Here is a 17,315-nt window from a genome sequence, read left to right as displayed (position 1 = left end):
AGGGCTTGATTCATCACTTTTCATATATAACAAGGGGCTGGTTTAGGGCAGTCTTGTGGACTTGGGCTATTTTAGTTTGTAACTTACGTGATCTTCCTTTTCCCCTTTGCGTAGCACAGACAATCTGAACTGCTAAATGTCAAATTAAAATTATTCTGAGCACTGGAGCAAAACAAAATCTCTGTGTCAAGCTGCTCACTATCTGTCCAGCCTGTCAGAGGACTCATTAGGCATTACACAGGCAAAATTGTGGCACAATGAAAACCTGGAAAAAGATCCATTCTATACCAGCCACAGCTCTTACACACAGAACTCTCATTCTTAATTTTGCCAATGAGATCTCTCTTTGCTTTATTGTATGTGTTTATAAACAGTAAAAACCTTTTTTCTATGAAAGCTTATGGTATTGTGGTGAAATGTGAATTGGATAGAAACCAAATGTTTTATTATTTCAGTTTGGTTTTTAATATTCCACCAGTTTAAAACATATACATACTCTTGATGACAAGATAATGACTAGAAAGCAAAGTGTTCAAGTACTTAACCTTGTATGTGTTATACCAGAATGCATAAGGCCAGAATTTTGTCACATAAGTCCACCAAGCAATTACTTTTCCCTTCTCTTGGTAGTTGTTAACATGGAAAGCAGGTCAGTGCATCTGAGTACATTGGTCCAGGAAGCACAGCAGCGAATTACTGAATTGTCTGCACAAGTGGTGAATGAAGACCTTGGTACAGACAACACAGAGAAAGAGAAGCAACTAAAAGCATGGGAATGGAGATACAGGCTATACAAGCGCATGAAAGCAGGCTACGAGCATGCTAGTAAGTAGAAGACATCAGCTGCAAAATCTGAGATGAACTGTACAACTGGGAACCCTTTGCCTTTGTTGAGCAAACATGCTCTCATCAAGTGATCCTCAGCACTGATGTGAAGCAGGCTAATGTTAGGGTGAAAGAAATGAGGCATATGGCTAAACGGCCTTCCCACAAATGAGGGATATCAGAACAATAGAGGGCCACATATCTGAGAGCGACAAACTCGTAACTCTTAGGAGTGGGCTGCATAAAATTGGTAAGATGAGTTCAGGATCTAATGATTTGGTCTTGCTCATTTTTCTTCACATTTACTCCTCGATCTCATTTAATGTGCTCAAAGTTTAAAACAGGATGATGAGAAAAAGATACGTGAATAGGGAGGAAGAGGGGGACATTGGCCTTTGTTCTGTTGTGACTTTTTTTTTTTAACTTATTCTGATTCAGAATGATCAAACAATGGAATTTCATTTTCCTTACAAAAATTCATTTTAACTTTGGCCTCCACATCTAACATTTTATCAGCATAGTCACAGATCGGGCCACTTTAAACAGTTGTACAAGTGACCCTGTACCCAAAGTAAATGTGAATTTGGGGCCATAGGAAGGAATAAACAGGCTTTAATTGTTTCACGTGTAGATCTTTTAGCTGTATCCTATTTGATGAAATACAATCATTGCCATTACCATTTTTACAACCCTTATAGATGCACTTAGAAATTATTTTCTCCAATTCATTGCATTTTAAGATTACTTCTTCAAGACAGATGTAGTGCTCCTTACGTTAGATACATTACTGCTGTATTTCCTGCTTCAACTAATATAATGATTTTTTAAAACAATTCCAGCAGTTACTCATGACATGTTTTGTCTGATTTCTGAATTGAGTCTGATTGATATTCTGTGAATTGAGCCTTTAAAAAATAAAAGTAAAATTAGGCCTCAACTGACAACTGTATTTTGGAACTTTTACACTGACACATATGTGGAATTTGCAATTTCTGCATCATAATAATGTAAAAATGCGTTCTGCGATTTGATAATTTGAGCTTGTGAGTGAAACCATAAAGGTTTAATTAGCTCTTTGTGGTTTTGTCCTTTCTCTCTCCTCCTCCCCACCCCAAGAGATTTATAGGGGCTTTTCATTGACATAATTAGCATGAATCTGTTTTATTGGGTTACATATATGCAGGAAGATATTTTTAACTGAAAGGAGCCAAAAACCATGATAGAAACAAATGGTGTCTGCAGGATATTGTTAGCAGGGGCACTAATTAAAATGCTCAAAAGGCAGAGAACACAAACACCTACAACGCAAAGCTCACAATTGCAGGGTGATTTTCAGTGGGTTCTTTGAAGACTCAGAAACATTGTTTGAATAGGATTTGTTGTGTTGAAGAGCTGATGTTTTCTCTTCTCTCCCAGGAGCCCCTGAGGCGCCAACCAATGTCTGTCTCATGGTAACAAGCAGTACATCACTCACTGTCACCTTCCAAGAACCTCTGAGTGTCAACTCAGCTGTGGTGACCAAGTACAAAGGTACTGATTTAGACATCTTTCATTTATGTTATCAATGTACAAAACTTCAAGGGCTAAATGCAATGGTATTTATCTGCAAGAGATTTATTACAATGCTAATAACGTTTGAATTATTTTCCCAGTTAATAGCCATAGAAGTGGAATTTTCTTAAAAGATTCCCCAAAGACAAAGTCTTTATTAAAAAAAGAAAAATAAATTGACCAAAAGATTTCTCCATGAGTGCTTTGAAGAAGTTTGCTTGACTCACTGTGGTTAGGACATCAGCTCAATGACTGGGTTGAGATGAGCAGTTATAAAACACAAACTAACTTTTGGTGCCTGTGGGCTCCTAAAACCATGTGTATCCTTGTAAATGCCAAACCCACACCACCATTCCTTAAAGGAATGCCTCTGGAAGCTGAAACTTTTGGCAGAGGCATCATACAGCCCAACTAATTAGCTATTCCAGGGCTGCCACATCATTCTTGGAAGAGCAATACATTTGGGGTGGCACCAGTTAGTTGCAAAGTGGAATGAATAGGAAAACGCTTCCATCTGAATAGCACTGTTGAATAGAAATGGTTTTAAAACAGAATTTCTGTTCCACAGGAAATTCCAACATTAAAATAACAAAAAATGTTTTATTGAAGATTAGAACAAAACCGAGAAATTTTAAAATTTCCTGCTTAAAGGAACTCCTAGGTTTTCTAACATGTTTGGTACAATAAGTTCTTCAGTGTTAAGTGCAGCAATGTGCGGCAGCCTCCATGTTCCAGTGGGAGCCTGAGTCTTCCCACAGGTCAAGGGACGGAAAGCTCTGTTCTGAAGTTCTGAGGCCTTCTTTGCCCAGCCCAGAGGGGTCAAGGAATGAGGAGCCTGGAAGTCCTTTTAGTTATTTCCCACTGTGTCTCTCAATGTTTCCTGTTGTGTTTGTTTCTTTGTATTAATAATTAAAAACTCCTATGAGAGAAATTTGAACCTTGGCTTTCCACACACATGGCAAGAACCATAACGGCTGTGTTGTGGGGCAGTTTATTTCATGTTTCCATGTGTGGGTGTCACAGGAGGGATTCAGAAAGCCCCAGCCCACAGAGGGTCCAGTAGCTCATGGAACAGTTCTGAAGGTGGGACATGCCAGTGCATAGGCTCCACTGGCATCAAGCATAAGCACCCAAAGGATTGCATGAGTTTATTTTGGAAAAGGCAGATTCTCTCTTTCTTTCCTCCTCCTGTGTCTGGTCACAGATTCCCATCACCACTGGCTATGGCCAGTAAATAATTTTTTTACAGTGTAAGGAAAAAACCCAACAGCCTCTCAGACTTCACTAAAGCCATCAAAGTGATTCCATTCTGATAGCCTCAGTGGAGGGGTAAATTACTGTATTACACCTAGTCAGCTGTGCAGTGCTGCAGGAAGCGTGATTTTCAAAAACATCAAAGCCCTTTAGAAGCCTAAATCTAATTTTCAGCAATGGTTTGGGTTGCCAGGAGACTAAATTTCATTTAAGGGCTTCCTACTGCCTGATTTACTTGTGAAAATGATACTTGGGCTCCTAAAACATTGAAGTTCCCTTCAAAATATCAGCCTGTTCTTTGTAATACGTGTATTAAAGAACATTGAAATGTTGCCCACGCTTAAATTATAATGGCTATTGATGTTTGCACAGTAAAGCAAATTCCCAAATAGAAATGATTCTTCATAAAACATTTTCCAAAGCTTGTAGTGCATTTCTTCTATGTATTCACTTGGCTTGAGTCTGTTTTGCCCCGTGTCAGTTCTGTCTTCTTTTTGGTAAGCACAACATTCAGAGAAATTTAATCCGACCCAACCTAACGTTCTCATCAGACTAGGTAGCATTGCTGCTGTAGTTCGAGTTACCCCCACTGGTGATCATTTTATGCTTTATCAAGTTGACAGTTAGTTTTGCCAGAATGTTCTTTTTAAATCCTTTATCCCAGGAGACTTGTATATTTATGGTTAGATAAAAAGAAAGATCATTAATAGCTCCTTTTGGTGACTTTCGGGAATTAATTAAGCACTGCTTGTAGAATTGTTTATTACGTTATGGAGTGAGATTCTTTGTGCTACTTTGAGGGGTCATAAAATGAACCTTTCAAATGATCACTTGCAAGAATGATTAGAACCAGCTAGCAATTACTAGCCCTGAAAGGAGAGTTTGATAACATTGTGAGAGGATCTTTTTAGTCAGATATATATAAACCTTCTCCCAGAAAACTATCTAAGCGCTTTACTAATTCAGGGAAGCGAATAAGCTGTTAGTTTTTTTCCCCTCAATACTTTACCATTTCTTTTTCTAAGCAAATTAAAATTCAGGAGCATTTGCAGCAGTGTTTAGGGAATACCTGCTCATTAACAGAAGCTAATAATGTTCTTTTCTCTGGCTCTGAATTATAGGGGATAAAACCTGACATCACTTCTGTTCAGTTTAGTTCCCTAAAAAGAGTGTGAAACTGCCAGTTCCTTTCTTATGTGCCATCTTTTCTTTTTCTTTTTTTTTTTTTTAACATACTTTTTCCAAAGTTTTATGTGCCCAAATGTCATTTAGAAACTGGGCTTGGAACATTATCTAACAGTCTGCTGTTTTCCTGTGTGTGATCTTTTCCCTTGTTAGCTGTATAACTTACAAATAATAATACAGGAGAATAATACTTTGCACTCACTCTCTAACCACTAAAACCATCTCACTTCATTAGGAGATTTAATTTTAACCACACACGGTGAATGGGTATTGACTTTGGTGTCCCAGCTGGATGGCAGTTCAGTGACTGCATTCTGTTGAGCCATTGCTTTAAGGAGCCAGAGTATTCTTTACTTCCTCTCCTGGATTGTTGTTTAATGTTGCAGGCACCATCCTAATGGCTCCCTTCAGTTTCCCTCCAGAGTAGGCTACAGCGTGGTGGTGGTTGATGTGAAATGATTCCTATGTATATTGTAACTTAGTAAAGTGTTTTGAGGCTGGAAGCAGACAGGCATGACATAAATCAATAATAATAGCAATAATCTGCTCCATGCTAGGGAAAGATTCAAAGCCAGAGACACCTCACCCCAGCCAGTTTTAGGAAGGATGTGAAGCATCACTGTGATATTGAAAAGAAAAACCCCTGCCCTTGGCTAATCATGCCCTAAAGCCAAACTTCACATCCCACCGTGGAAGTACTTAAGACCTACTTTGGTTTTGCATCTTTGAAAGCACAGTCAAAACTTTCCACGCTAATACACATAATAACTTGCCACAGTTTGAAGGTAGGGTGAACCTTCTGCTTACAGTCTTACTGCATGATGCATTTTTTATCCTAGAGCTACACTATTGTAACTATCTTCATGCCAAAAAATCCCAGCAGCAACATAATCCAGATAGACACCACTTGACTCCTAGGAACAGTCCCAATAGAGCCAGTGGTAAGTGCTTGTAGGGCTTTTAAGAGCTAGTCTCTCATTAATTAGCCTTTCTAGAGTTCACATGTCCCACGCAACACCTACACATAAAGAGAGCAGAACAAAATTATTAACAACAATAAGTAATTTTGTTGCAGGTATTTTCTATGCATTTTAAATCTGACTATTACTTTGCTATTATGGACAATAAGTTCAAGGAAACCTCCCCTTACTGCACGGATTTTCGCCCGTTTCCCATCAGAAGTAGTGATAATAATGCTGTGATCCCCAAGTACAGGAGAAGAAAGAAAAATAGACATAGCACTGATCATTACCTACTGGAAAGGATCACTATGCAATGGAAAATCTCTGTTTATATTTTATTTACACTTGTAAAACAAACATCCATATTCCCTTTTGGAGGAAAAATGAAACAGCTTGTATAACCAAAATTGAGCTAATTTATTTAAGAGCCTGGAACTATTTATGTTTAAAGAGAGAGGAAGAGAGAAAAAGAAGTCTGAGCCATGTTTGATGTAGCAAACAGAGCTGATCTCTCTGTTTGGATGTAGCTGTGAAGTGGGATGCCAAGTTATTTTCCAGATACGATGCTAAGCTGTCTGGGCCACGTTAGCCCTTGTTACCTTTTTGCTTAGCTTCTTATTTTAGCAGAGTATTTCACATTTGCCAGCACTGCCAAGCTGCCTTCTAGGATTTCTGTTGGAGGGGAGAAGAATTTTTCATTTTCTCTGTCAGTGTAGCTCTTTAGAAAACCCAACACGTCAGCCTAGATCAGGAAAACAAGAGTTATGTCTTGCTTGAATCTTGACATAAAAATTGTTCCCTGCTCCCTTCTTCCAAGGCAATTTGTGGTTCATTTCAGAATGTTTGCATCGCAATAATCTAAATTGTCTTTAAATCACTGGTTCGGTCCTAGCTAGATAGGCAGTAGCCACAGTATGTTGCTATCACATGGTTGCATGACATGGGTTGGTTATAGGCAAGTTCCTTTGTCCAGTAGAGGACACTTTGGTGTTATCCCTAGAAGTCCCAACAAAGGATGAATGGAGCTGCCTTTTTATTAAGGTCTCAGCACCCAAGACCACGGACTAAGGAAGACTGCCAGGCTAGGCCTGTATGATGTATGTTCTGTACCTCAGAACTATCTGTATTTGAGATTCTCAGCTGACATCTCACTGTATCAATGAAAAGTTTTCATTGAAAGTTTCAGCGCAAGAAACCTCCGAGGTTTTACAAAACCCACCTACCAATTTGCTGTGATTCTGTGGGTTTTACTCTCCGGGGTAATCCTTTCACAACCAAATAAGCTTACCATTTTGCGTGGGCTTCTGCTTGTCCCTGTGAGCACCACAAACAGCATATACCATATGTTTTGTAAGTCTGTATTTGACTTATCTGTCAATAGTTGACTTGTGTTTGATCAAGTTTGGATTTGTTCCATAGCAGGCTTCCTGCAGTGATCTTTCTAGTGCTGTACAGTGGGTTTGACTCGACAGACTTGACTAGTCTGGTTAGGTAGAACTTACAGAGACCTAAATACATATATATGACATCTCTAGGTTTCTTCCTCACTTTAGTGGCAACTAGCTGCTCTCATAGCAGAGTCAGACTAGAAAATAGAATCTCTGTGATTTCTTTGATTTCTAGAAGAGTGTTATGGAAATGACTGCTTGTAGAAGTGAAAATGTGGTGCTTTAATGCTGATATCTATGAGACTTCCTAAATGTGGTGGTACGTCACTGCTGGATCCTGTTCCAGTCTATCGTGGCATTAAGTCGCATTCTGCATTCAACTTGATCTTGAAATCGTTTCCGCTTATTATTCAAGGTTTCACTGTATATTTTGAAACTCATTCTTTCTTTCCCCAAAACAGTTCTTACTCCATAAAAAGGAAAGAGAATACATTTCTTTGTAAGACATTTGAATTTATCCTGCTGAATAGGTGTGGTCTGATACTTTTTACAGTAGTTCATTTATGGCATTTTATTAGGTCTCCCGAGCACTTTATTTGCACATTACGTTTTGGTAGCTACCAGGACTGTGCAATTTGACTTCTATTTTTATGCCTCGCAAGTACAGAAATGTACAAATGTTAAAACAAACCTTTCTATTTCTAGCTCCTGTCAATGTCTGTAGTATGTGTTGGACAACAAAAAACTTAAGAACTTCTATTTTTCAAGTTTGCTGTGTATTTAAAACCACCTTTGAACATGGATCACATATTAAGTGATGGTGTCATTAACTCATGTAGTTGATCAGACACCAGCTACTCAATTCAGTCATTCTTTCCTCCTGCTTTGTGTTTTATAAGGATTTTGAACAGCAGCTCAGATGAACAGCTACAAGAAAACCCAGACATAGAGGCTCTGGTTTTGTCTGCCTTTGGTGCCTAAGAAAAAAAGACTCATATCATGATGTTGCTGAATTCCAGACATTGCTTTACCTTTTATATTCACTTTGGAATACCAAAAATAAGGATTTTTTTAAATTATTGGCATGTGGATAAGCATTACAGCTTCCAGCTCATAGATATTGCGTAGAAGTGGTGATTTTCTTGTAGTCAGTGGCAGGACTGGAACTCAAGACCTTCAGCTTCTGTCTTGAAGAAGTTTCCTGATTGAGTTGATCTTCTGATTCATGGGTTTGGGAATGCTTCCTCACTGGAGACTTAAACAAAACCAGAATGTCTTCAAATGGATTGTGGCAAGGTTCCCCTGCATATTGCTTTGTCTGAAGTCACAGACCCACAGAACTGATAAATGAATGTAAATTTGGAATTAGGGCTTTACATATGTAGTGAGCATAAATTGCACAGTTTTCTGTGCTCATGCATGAGCACCCACTTAGTTCATGCATGAGCACCCAATCAATTTATGCATGAGCATTCAATTAGTTCATGCATGAGCACTCAGTCAATTTATGCATGAGCACCCAATTAGTTCATGCATGAACACCCAATCAATTTATGCATGAGCACCCAATTAGTTCATGCATGAACACCCAATCAATTTATGCATGAGAACCCAATGAGTTCAGGCATGAACAGCCATTTAATTTCCTATGAACATCTAGCAGTTCACACAAGCACCCTATTAACTCATGTCTGAGCACCCAGTGAGTTCACACATGAGCACCCACTTAGCTAGCACCTGAGTACTGTGTCCCGTATATACAGCAGGTTTGAGTAGCCAGTGGTGTAGGAGGAGGTCAGGAGATGCTGGGTGCTGGTCACAACCAGCCTGGCTACCTCTAAATGCAATGAAGAACCCCATCTCTGAGTTCAACCCCATAGTGGACACCAGGGAAACTGGGAGTGGGAAAGGATAGGTGAGCCAGGGAAAGGTGGTGGAAAGGTGTTCACTTGTTGTTTGGTTATGGTTTCTCTCACTCTGAATAAGTGATTAGATGCTTGCGTTAATTGACAATAAATTAAATGAATAAATGAAGTAAATGCAATTAAATAAATGAAGTAAAAATCCCCAAAATCAAGACTGTTCTGCCTCGAGCACATGGGCTTAGTGCAGGGGACAGGTGAAAGCTCTTTAAGTTACTATAGGGATTAGTTTGTAAATAAATAAAAGCCTTAAATATGATTAATTGGTATCTATGCAGTTAAGTCCCTCTTTAAATGTATATTAGAGCAGGACCAGGGAAGGAGGAGGGGAATCCCATTAAGATGACTTGAATTAACATTAGATATTTACTTTGTTCGTTAGGTGCTGTGCAGTGCTCTGGTTTGTCTTGTACATTGTGATAGATGACTTTCCTGTTTGCATTTTCCCAACTGCTCTTTATTAATTAGATTTTAATGCATTCTGGTTTGGGAAGAAGCTGAGCCTAACCCATGCTTCACACAGATGAGTAGTCCTTACGTTCATAAGCTTCCCACCAGATTTGGTTACACAGATTACATGAGTAAAATGTTCTCACTTGGAAGGGGAAATATGCAGAATCAGAGCCAAGCCTGTTACACCCTTCTATCATGTGAAGCCTTTGCATATGAATCCCATTTATTCTCCAATCCCTTTTTACAGTTCTAACATGTATTTCCTCCCACTTTTCTCTTCACAGCCAGAGTAGGGTATGTTTGTCATTGCAGGGCTAAGACACAAATCTTGGTTGTTATTATAATCCACTGTAGCTTTTTAACCATGGGCTCACACTGAAAGCAATATGCACCCACATGGCACATTTTCTTAGCCGTTATAAAACGTTAGCAAGAAATGTCCTTTTCACTTACAGAAAGGAAAGAAGTTCCTTCTTGTACTGGACTAGCTTGACCTTATTACAAGCAGATACAGAATTGTTAGTGCTTGGAAAACACTGATTAAATACTCCAGGAAAAAAACAGTCTTTTTTTTTTATTTTCTCTTAGTGAGAATTTTATTACAGTGCAATAAAAATGGTATCTTATAAATCATTTATATAATGTAGTTGTGCTAGAAGATGAACTAGTGAAACCATGATCAAGCAAAGATGTGTCTTTGGCACCCAGCCTGCTGTCATAAGGCTTCCCATAAACATCAAGACATAAAACTGAGTATTCTGGCCTGGGTCAAAGGAATGTCCAAAAGCAGGGCCACAAGAAAGGTTATTTAACATCATCGGTTATTATTAGCAGGTGTAAAAGGTAAAGGAGCCCACAGCTCTTTGGGAAGCTTTACCCCAAATCAAGTTTTTGGTTATTAAAGCAATTCTCTGAAATAAGTATGAAGATTTCTACCCAGAGAAGTTTCAAATGAAGATGTGCTCTCTAGGAACAGTCTAGGAATGCTGCTCTTGGTACTCTTCTTGGTGCTGTTTTGGCTGTTGTTGTAACGAGAAGCCCTTAAGCCCGTGTGCAGCTCTCACACTAAAACACAGCAATGCTTTATTTACTTCAGGTGGACACAGTGCTGCTTGTTTGCATCTCCTTTCACTCCTCTTCAGCCTTATTGATGTTTCTCCTGACCCAATACAAAAAGCCTTGAATATGTTTACAGAAATATATGAAATAATAGATAAGATCAAAAATAATGAGCATTAGTATTTAGAGCACGTAGGAGCTCAGCTTTTAGTTTAAGTAGTGCCTAGAAAGCCTACTCCTAGACCATGACTGCACTGTTTTAACTTCAGTGTTTGCACAGCAATATGCCCAAGTCCCTTAGGCGTTGCAGTAAATCCCAGTTAGAGTCCTTAAACAAACAAACAACTGGAAAGTTCACCTGTTCCCTTTGTAAATGCTGTGGCTCATATCGTGTTATCCCTGTCTACACTCCTGGAGCAGAATGCAGCCAATTCCAGATGCTCTGTTAGCGTGCATTTGTGGATGGGTTATACCCTTCATGCAAAAAAACAAATCCACAGGAAAAAATACAAACTCCTCAGTGCCAAACATTTGGTTTTCCCTAACGGAAGCACTATGCTGGGATCTCTGTCAGTACTCCCCGCAGCTGGTATGACTTGAGAATTTCTAAACATGAGGGAGGCATGAACAGAGCCTGAACCCAAATCTGCAAAAATTGGGTTCCTTACTCAACTCAAGCTGGAAAGAGCAGTTCAAGGCAGCTGTTTGCAGTATGTGGTCAATGCTCTTCATCGGAGCTGGTGATGCTGTCTACACCAAGAAACTGATTCCTGCTTTTCACTGGTGTTCAATTCTCTTCTTGTGTTATATGTTCATTTAGGTACTTTCACGCTGATCTTTTTCACCCAAATGGCAGCATTCAATATCCTTAAATCAAGCTGCTAAGATATTATGAACATAAACCATTGACATTATTTCCTAAAATCAACAGGCAGAAAAAAGATGGTATGAAGTGGTTTCTGGTGTGTCAGTGTTCCCTTTCAGTTCTGCATTTTAAAGGAAGCTATTGAAGAATGCAGTTATTCGTTTGGAGGCCCCTGGAAATGCAAGCAAAGATCACAGTGTCTTTCAGCCTAGCCACGGATATGGGGAGGAAGGGAAGGAGAGAGCATCTTTGTGCTTAAGTCTGGGTTAAGCGCTATAGTGATGTAATTCTTTGCCCAAGGTCACACAGCAAATCAGCAGCAAAAGCAAGAATAAAGCCCAGAACCCCAGCTCAGCACACCATTCTGTAGACCCCATCCACTTAGCAGCAGAACTTATGTCCTTCAGCCTAATTAAACTCATCCATTCAGTGAGTAATTTAAGTGCAAGCAAAAGTAAATGCCAAGTGACAAATTCTACTGTTGCTGGAGATTTTAACTTGACTCAGGAGAAGGTGCGCCCCTGAACGAATCTACAATAGGATCAGGAGCTGTTTTATGCCTTCACTTTGTCTCTTGTCTGTCTGTCAGTCTCTCAGATAAACTGTGTAAGGTGAGCCCGGTATAACAGAGAGATAGGTCGTGGAAAAGAAACAGGTGAAAATAAACTTCTCCTTTTATTTCAAAGTGCATGAATTGAGTATTAAAAAAACCCCAAGAACTTGGCCACAAGTAAGTTACATAACTTAAGCCAGTCTAAAATTATGTGCCAGCAATTTACATGAGTTTTATGTAACTGTTTATACTGCTGTTTATTTAAAAATTACTACTTATCTTGGCGACCGCAGCAACACATCGTGCATTTGCCCGCTCTGGAATACAGGGCACCTTCATTAAAGCACATAGTCACCAATATATTAAACACACAAAAAAAAACCCTGCTCTGACATAACATGAAGTGTCAGATGGAAAGCCGCAACAGCAAAGACATTCAGCGTTCACAACAAAGCAGCCCTTTGGGGCGTTCAGAACAGCACTGGAACATGCTCCATCCTTAATTCATCCAACAGCTTTCAGGTTCATTACAGCACAGTTGGTACAATCTACAAGACCAGCTCTTGTTCCTGGGCTCTTATAAAGGGCCCTCTTCATCTTTCTATGCTTGAGTATTTTTATATTCAACTTTTGCAGTGCTGAGGTTACCTCACCTTTTGTTCTATCTTAAAGTCCCAAGTACTTCAGTTTCCCAAATGGCTGATACTTTTTGTTTGCTACCAGAGCAGTCTCTCCCAGAAATAAGGCAAAGGTTCAGCAAAATCTTCACGATGGGTGCTCCTGAATCGCCATGATTTTTTGATCCAGATTAATCACAAGTGTAAGACCATGGTTGTGTAGCATCATTCTGGTACCAGGAAGAGCTGTATGTGTCCCACGTAGCCAGAAAGTATGAGTGACACTGATTTAATAGTCGTAGGATTTTGTCCCTTGTTTTGGGACCTGCTGAGTGAACACAATGCTCTACCTCTCTTTGCCTTCATTTTCCCATCTATAAAATGGGTATTCACATCCTTCTAAAAGGTTTAAAAGCCAATCAATGAGTATGGTATAATATTATGTATTATTTTTAGCCAACCATTACAGCAGAAAGCTGAAATCTGGCAATGTATTACAGCAGATATAAACTTCAGTTATAAATTCCTTACGTTGATTTGCATTTCTTTAGAACTATATCATAGAGTTTTCTTCTCACTTGTGTCAGTAAAATCATGGGAGAAAAATTGTTAAAATCAAAAGTAAGCAAAAAATTCCAAAATTTGTTATGAGTTTAAGACAGATCTCATGAGTCAGAGATTGACATTCTGTCAAAAAACAGCAATGCTTCAGTGTATCCTGTTAATATGTTTTCAGTAGTACATTGGAACAAGGGCAAAAAGAAGGCACTATTCCAAGACAGCTGTTTGAAAAATATTTATTTTTCAGTTATGGAGGTTTTTATTGAAACTGGGGGGCAAGAGTTTTCCAAATGTGAGGGTTTAAAATGCATCTATTTGAAAACCGAACTTTGAGTAACTTTGTAGAAACCATCTTGTTTTGGTAAACCTCCTTTAAAAGGGGGATTCTCAATTTTAACGATAACCATAACCTGATCCACCAGCTAAGACCATATTCCTGTTTTCAGTTTGATGGGTCTCAGCCACCACAGCATAAGGCATCACTTGGCTGTGTAAGGAGAAGCACAGCTGAACTTCAGCCTAGCAGCCAGCAAGGACTCACTGGTGAAGGGGCTTAGAGGGTTACCCAAACCCTGCAGTACCTCCTGAAAGGACTAGGTCCTTTCCCTAGCAAGTAGTTGTCCTTCAAGGGACTGGGAGATTACTGTGTCACCCCACAAGTGGATGAGGGTGTTTGTACTGCACATGAGGCTTCACTGGTGTGACCTGGGACAACAGTTTGCTCTAGAAGATAAGGACAAAGCTGTGATTTATTCTTTTAAACTCCACTTCCTCAGCTGAGAGCTTTAAAGGCAGTGTCAGCCTTTTCTCCCCTTGGTAACTCAGCTTCTTTCTCTGAACTCAGTACTCCTTGACTATTTCTGAGAACAAACTGCCATGCTGTTACTAGTCTTAATACTAGTACCATGATGGTCCAGCTGTACACATGCTGGCAAATGTGTAGGATTGCAATCCTGTTTAGATTAAGGTAGTGAATTCCTCTCCAGGCAGAGAACTCTAAATATTAGGAGCTCCTTTCCAAATGCCAGAATACAAGTGGATGGCTTGAGGAGACCCACATCAAGAATAGGGCTGCAATGTTTATTTGTGTAAGCTACCCAAACATAAATATACCATCTGAATTTCCAGTTTATGTTTGGGCAGCCTTCAGTCCATGGAACAGCTAAAACTTTGGGAAGCTCAAAAGCCACTTGAAGCTGCTTATTTCACCCTTGGTTTTTGTTTTGTGCTGCCTAAAGTGCAACCTTAGCCCCGCATGCTGTGCAGCACACTCAGTCATGCTGGAGGCTCCAGGGAAGACAGGATTTGCTGCCAACGCCTGTCCTGAGTGACATGATCTTGCTTTACATGAACCTTTCTTTGAAAGGAAGAATGGTATCTGAAGTGACTGCAAGCCTGTTGATAACGTGTTCAGCAGTTCAAACAGGGTTTCTCCAGCTTATCCCTCTGGAAAACTGACATGTCTAAGTTTGCAGCATGTATACAATGTCCTCAATGATTTAATACAGTGGAGTTATGAACCCTGAAAATCGTGGTTTACAATGGAAAATTTGACAGGCCATCAGGTTCAAAGGCACTTAAAAGTATTCCTATAATTAAGTTGTCACCAAAAGCCTACAATACAGTACCATAACATTCTCTACGTATTCAGACTAATGTACAGAAATAGCTTCCACTAAAGGTGGCAGGAATTAGGTACTTAAAACCTTTGGAAGAGTAGGAAACTACCCTCTGTAAAAGTTCAAAGACAATAGACAAAACCAATATCCTTTTCATTGCAGCAAGCAGAAAAATGTTGCAGAACATGCTGTGCATTCACAAACTGCAATCACAGAAAAGGAGCAATTAGGAGAGAAAGGAAAAATGAGTTGTGCTATTGATACTTGGCTGCTTTAGAAAAATGTGTTGGCAGTTAAATGCATATACTGAGCGCAAAATTCTGTGAAGCCTTTTTCTTTTAACGTGAAAATACCAGTGTGACGCAGCCAGAAGATGAAAATTCCACATGCTGAAATTAAAATACCTTTATCCTCTGATCCAGGCGAAATTATTGACTTTTATACTAACAAATATGCAAAACCAGAAAGGTATCTAGAAACTATTTTGTGAATCTTAAAGGGAAAGCTTTGGGTTGAATTCTCTTCCTTGATGTAAATCCAGAAAACTGATGGAATTTTCCCATGTCTACAGTAGAATAAGAGATTATTTTCACTATGGTTTTGGGAGGTTTTCCTGAGTTTGAGTGTGAGGGTGCAAGTTACTAAATCCCAGAGTTATGTCTCCAGGATTAACCCTAACCCTAATCATGGTACCTGTCATTAATAACGTATAATTGAAGAAAAAGAGGCTGTCCCTATACCTGCAGCCATCAGTTCCCCACTTGCATAGATTCCCTTCTTAAAATCCCCTAGTAGGTTTCTGAGGCCTATTTCAGACTATTTTATATCCACATTCATTTTTGCAAGTATTGGGAAGAGTCCTGGCAGCAGGACTACTCCTACATGAGTCGTCTGTACAAGTTGATGGGAGCACTCTGGTGAAGGTACCCATTGTAATTTAGGCTGCTCGATAGGTTAGGAGAGACGTGTCAGCCCAATGCCACTTAATTCCCTTTAAAAGCGGATACAACCTAATAGATCCTTGTGGAGCTCTGTAATTTCAGTGACCACAGCAGCATTAGGCTTGGACAAGAGAGCCAGAACCCACTGAAACCAATGAAGAGACTCCAGTGAGTGTCGGATCCAGTCCAAGGAGGATATTTCTATACAAATTAGCCAGGGTTAGGTGATGAAAGCTTTGTGGACCTGTGGAGTCCAAAGGACTCTCTGACTATTCCTACCTCTGCAGACCCAATTGCAAAACAGCCCTTTTTGTCAGTTTGGATGTGTAAACTGCCAAATGGCATTAGCAGGTCCAAATCCTTTACCTACTCTTTTCCACTACTCTCCTTTCTTTAAAAGGAAATTGTTTAAATGAGGGCAAATGTTGCCTGAATGTAGTTTGTATTGCAGTGTATGAGGTTAGAGTAGATGATCTCCAGAGGTCCCTTCCAACCCTAACAATTCTGTGATTATGTGCATTTTTAAGCAATCTTTCCTGAAAAGCTTTTGAGCAGTATTTTGCTTTTCTCTCTCATACACAGAGATGTAGTTTAATTATTGTCCGAAGTTTTGTTAGTTATTGTTAAACATGGCTTTTAGTACCCACATGGAATGGGCAACTGCTTGGAGAGAAGTTAACCTGTGAGTGATTCGAGTACTTTGATATCTTCTCTTGGACTGGTATTTGATTTTATTTTCTCCTGCTATTTGTTCCCTAGTGGAATGGAGCTGTTCAGAAGACTTTTCTCCTTTGGCTGGTGAAATAATTATGGATAATCTTCAGTCTTTGAGGTGCACCATCACAGGTCTCAGAACGGTATGTGCCAAGGGACTCATTCAGGCCTCAATGTCCCCTGCTGCCCCAGGGATACAAAGGCACTGATTATTTGCTTCCACGCCTGTTGGCAATAACTGTAGAGTGCCTTTCTTCTAGCAACAAGTTCCAGTCATTAAACATCATATGTCTGGCATCCGTAATCTGAAAGTCACAAAGGAATAGACAGACAGCATGAACTGGTTTATGTCATCTTAGGGGAGATCAGAAAAGGCTGCAGTGAAAGATGCTGTTTTCTAGATCACAGGATAATCTTAGTGCAGATCAAAGGCTCATGGAAGATCTAGACCTAACTCTGATGACCAGCAGCTAAAATAACAGTTCTTTCTCATCTGCTTTTTCCAGGAACACATATGATGATGGCAATCATTTTCATTTTTGTTATTTTTGTATGGTTCTTTTTGGCAGGGCCAGAGGTATTATGTCCATGTTTCAGCATACAACATGAGAGGATGGGGACCTCCACGCAAATCTACTCCTGAATATGCTTCTCCTTCAAGTAGGTTGAGTTTGTCTGCCCTCCTAGTTTGATTAGTGATGTTGATTTGTAAAAATGCTCTGTCTTCAAATAACAGAAAAAGACAAATATTCCAGAGTGGATGATTTAAATGCTGCCTAGGAGTGAAATAAATAAATAAATAAAGCTCAACTCCTCCCACTCCTGAGAAATAACCACAATAATCAT

At 39.5% G+C, this 17,315-nt stretch overlaps 1 protein-coding gene across 14 annotated transcripts in view; it reads left to right on the top strand.

Moving 5' to 3' along the window:
* The window catches only part of ANKFN1 (ankyrin repeat and fibronectin type III domain containing 1), a 128,161-nt gene that overhangs the window by 72,615 nt on the left and 38,231 nt on the right, over positions 1-17,315 (top strand). For all 14 annotated transcript variants that reach the window (XR_009963609.1, XR_009963608.1, XR_009963607.1 and 11 more), the window contains 4 exons: positions 631-825; positions 2,242-2,355; positions 16,515-16,612; positions 17,039-17,129. Coding sequence is in view for 1 of the 14 variants with exons in the window: in XM_062612707.1 (XP_062468691.1) it covers positions 631-825; positions 2,242-2,355; positions 16,515-16,612; positions 17,039-17,129 (498 nt within the window). In the remaining 13 variants the exon portion in view is untranslated. The remainder of the gene's footprint in view (positions 1-630; positions 826-2,241; positions 2,356-16,514; positions 16,613-17,038; positions 17,130-17,315) is intronic.

The sequence above is a fragment of the Pezoporus occidentalis genome, unplaced genomic scaffold (genome assembly GCF_034315485.1).
Source record: "Pezoporus occidentalis ecotype Australia unplaced genomic scaffold, CSIRO_AGI_Poc_V1 ctg160, whole genome shotgun sequence".
Lineage (NCBI taxonomy): Eukaryota > Metazoa > Chordata > Aves > Psittaciformes > Psittacidae > Pezoporus > Pezoporus occidentalis.
This window is presented reverse-complemented; position numbering and strand designations above follow the sequence as displayed.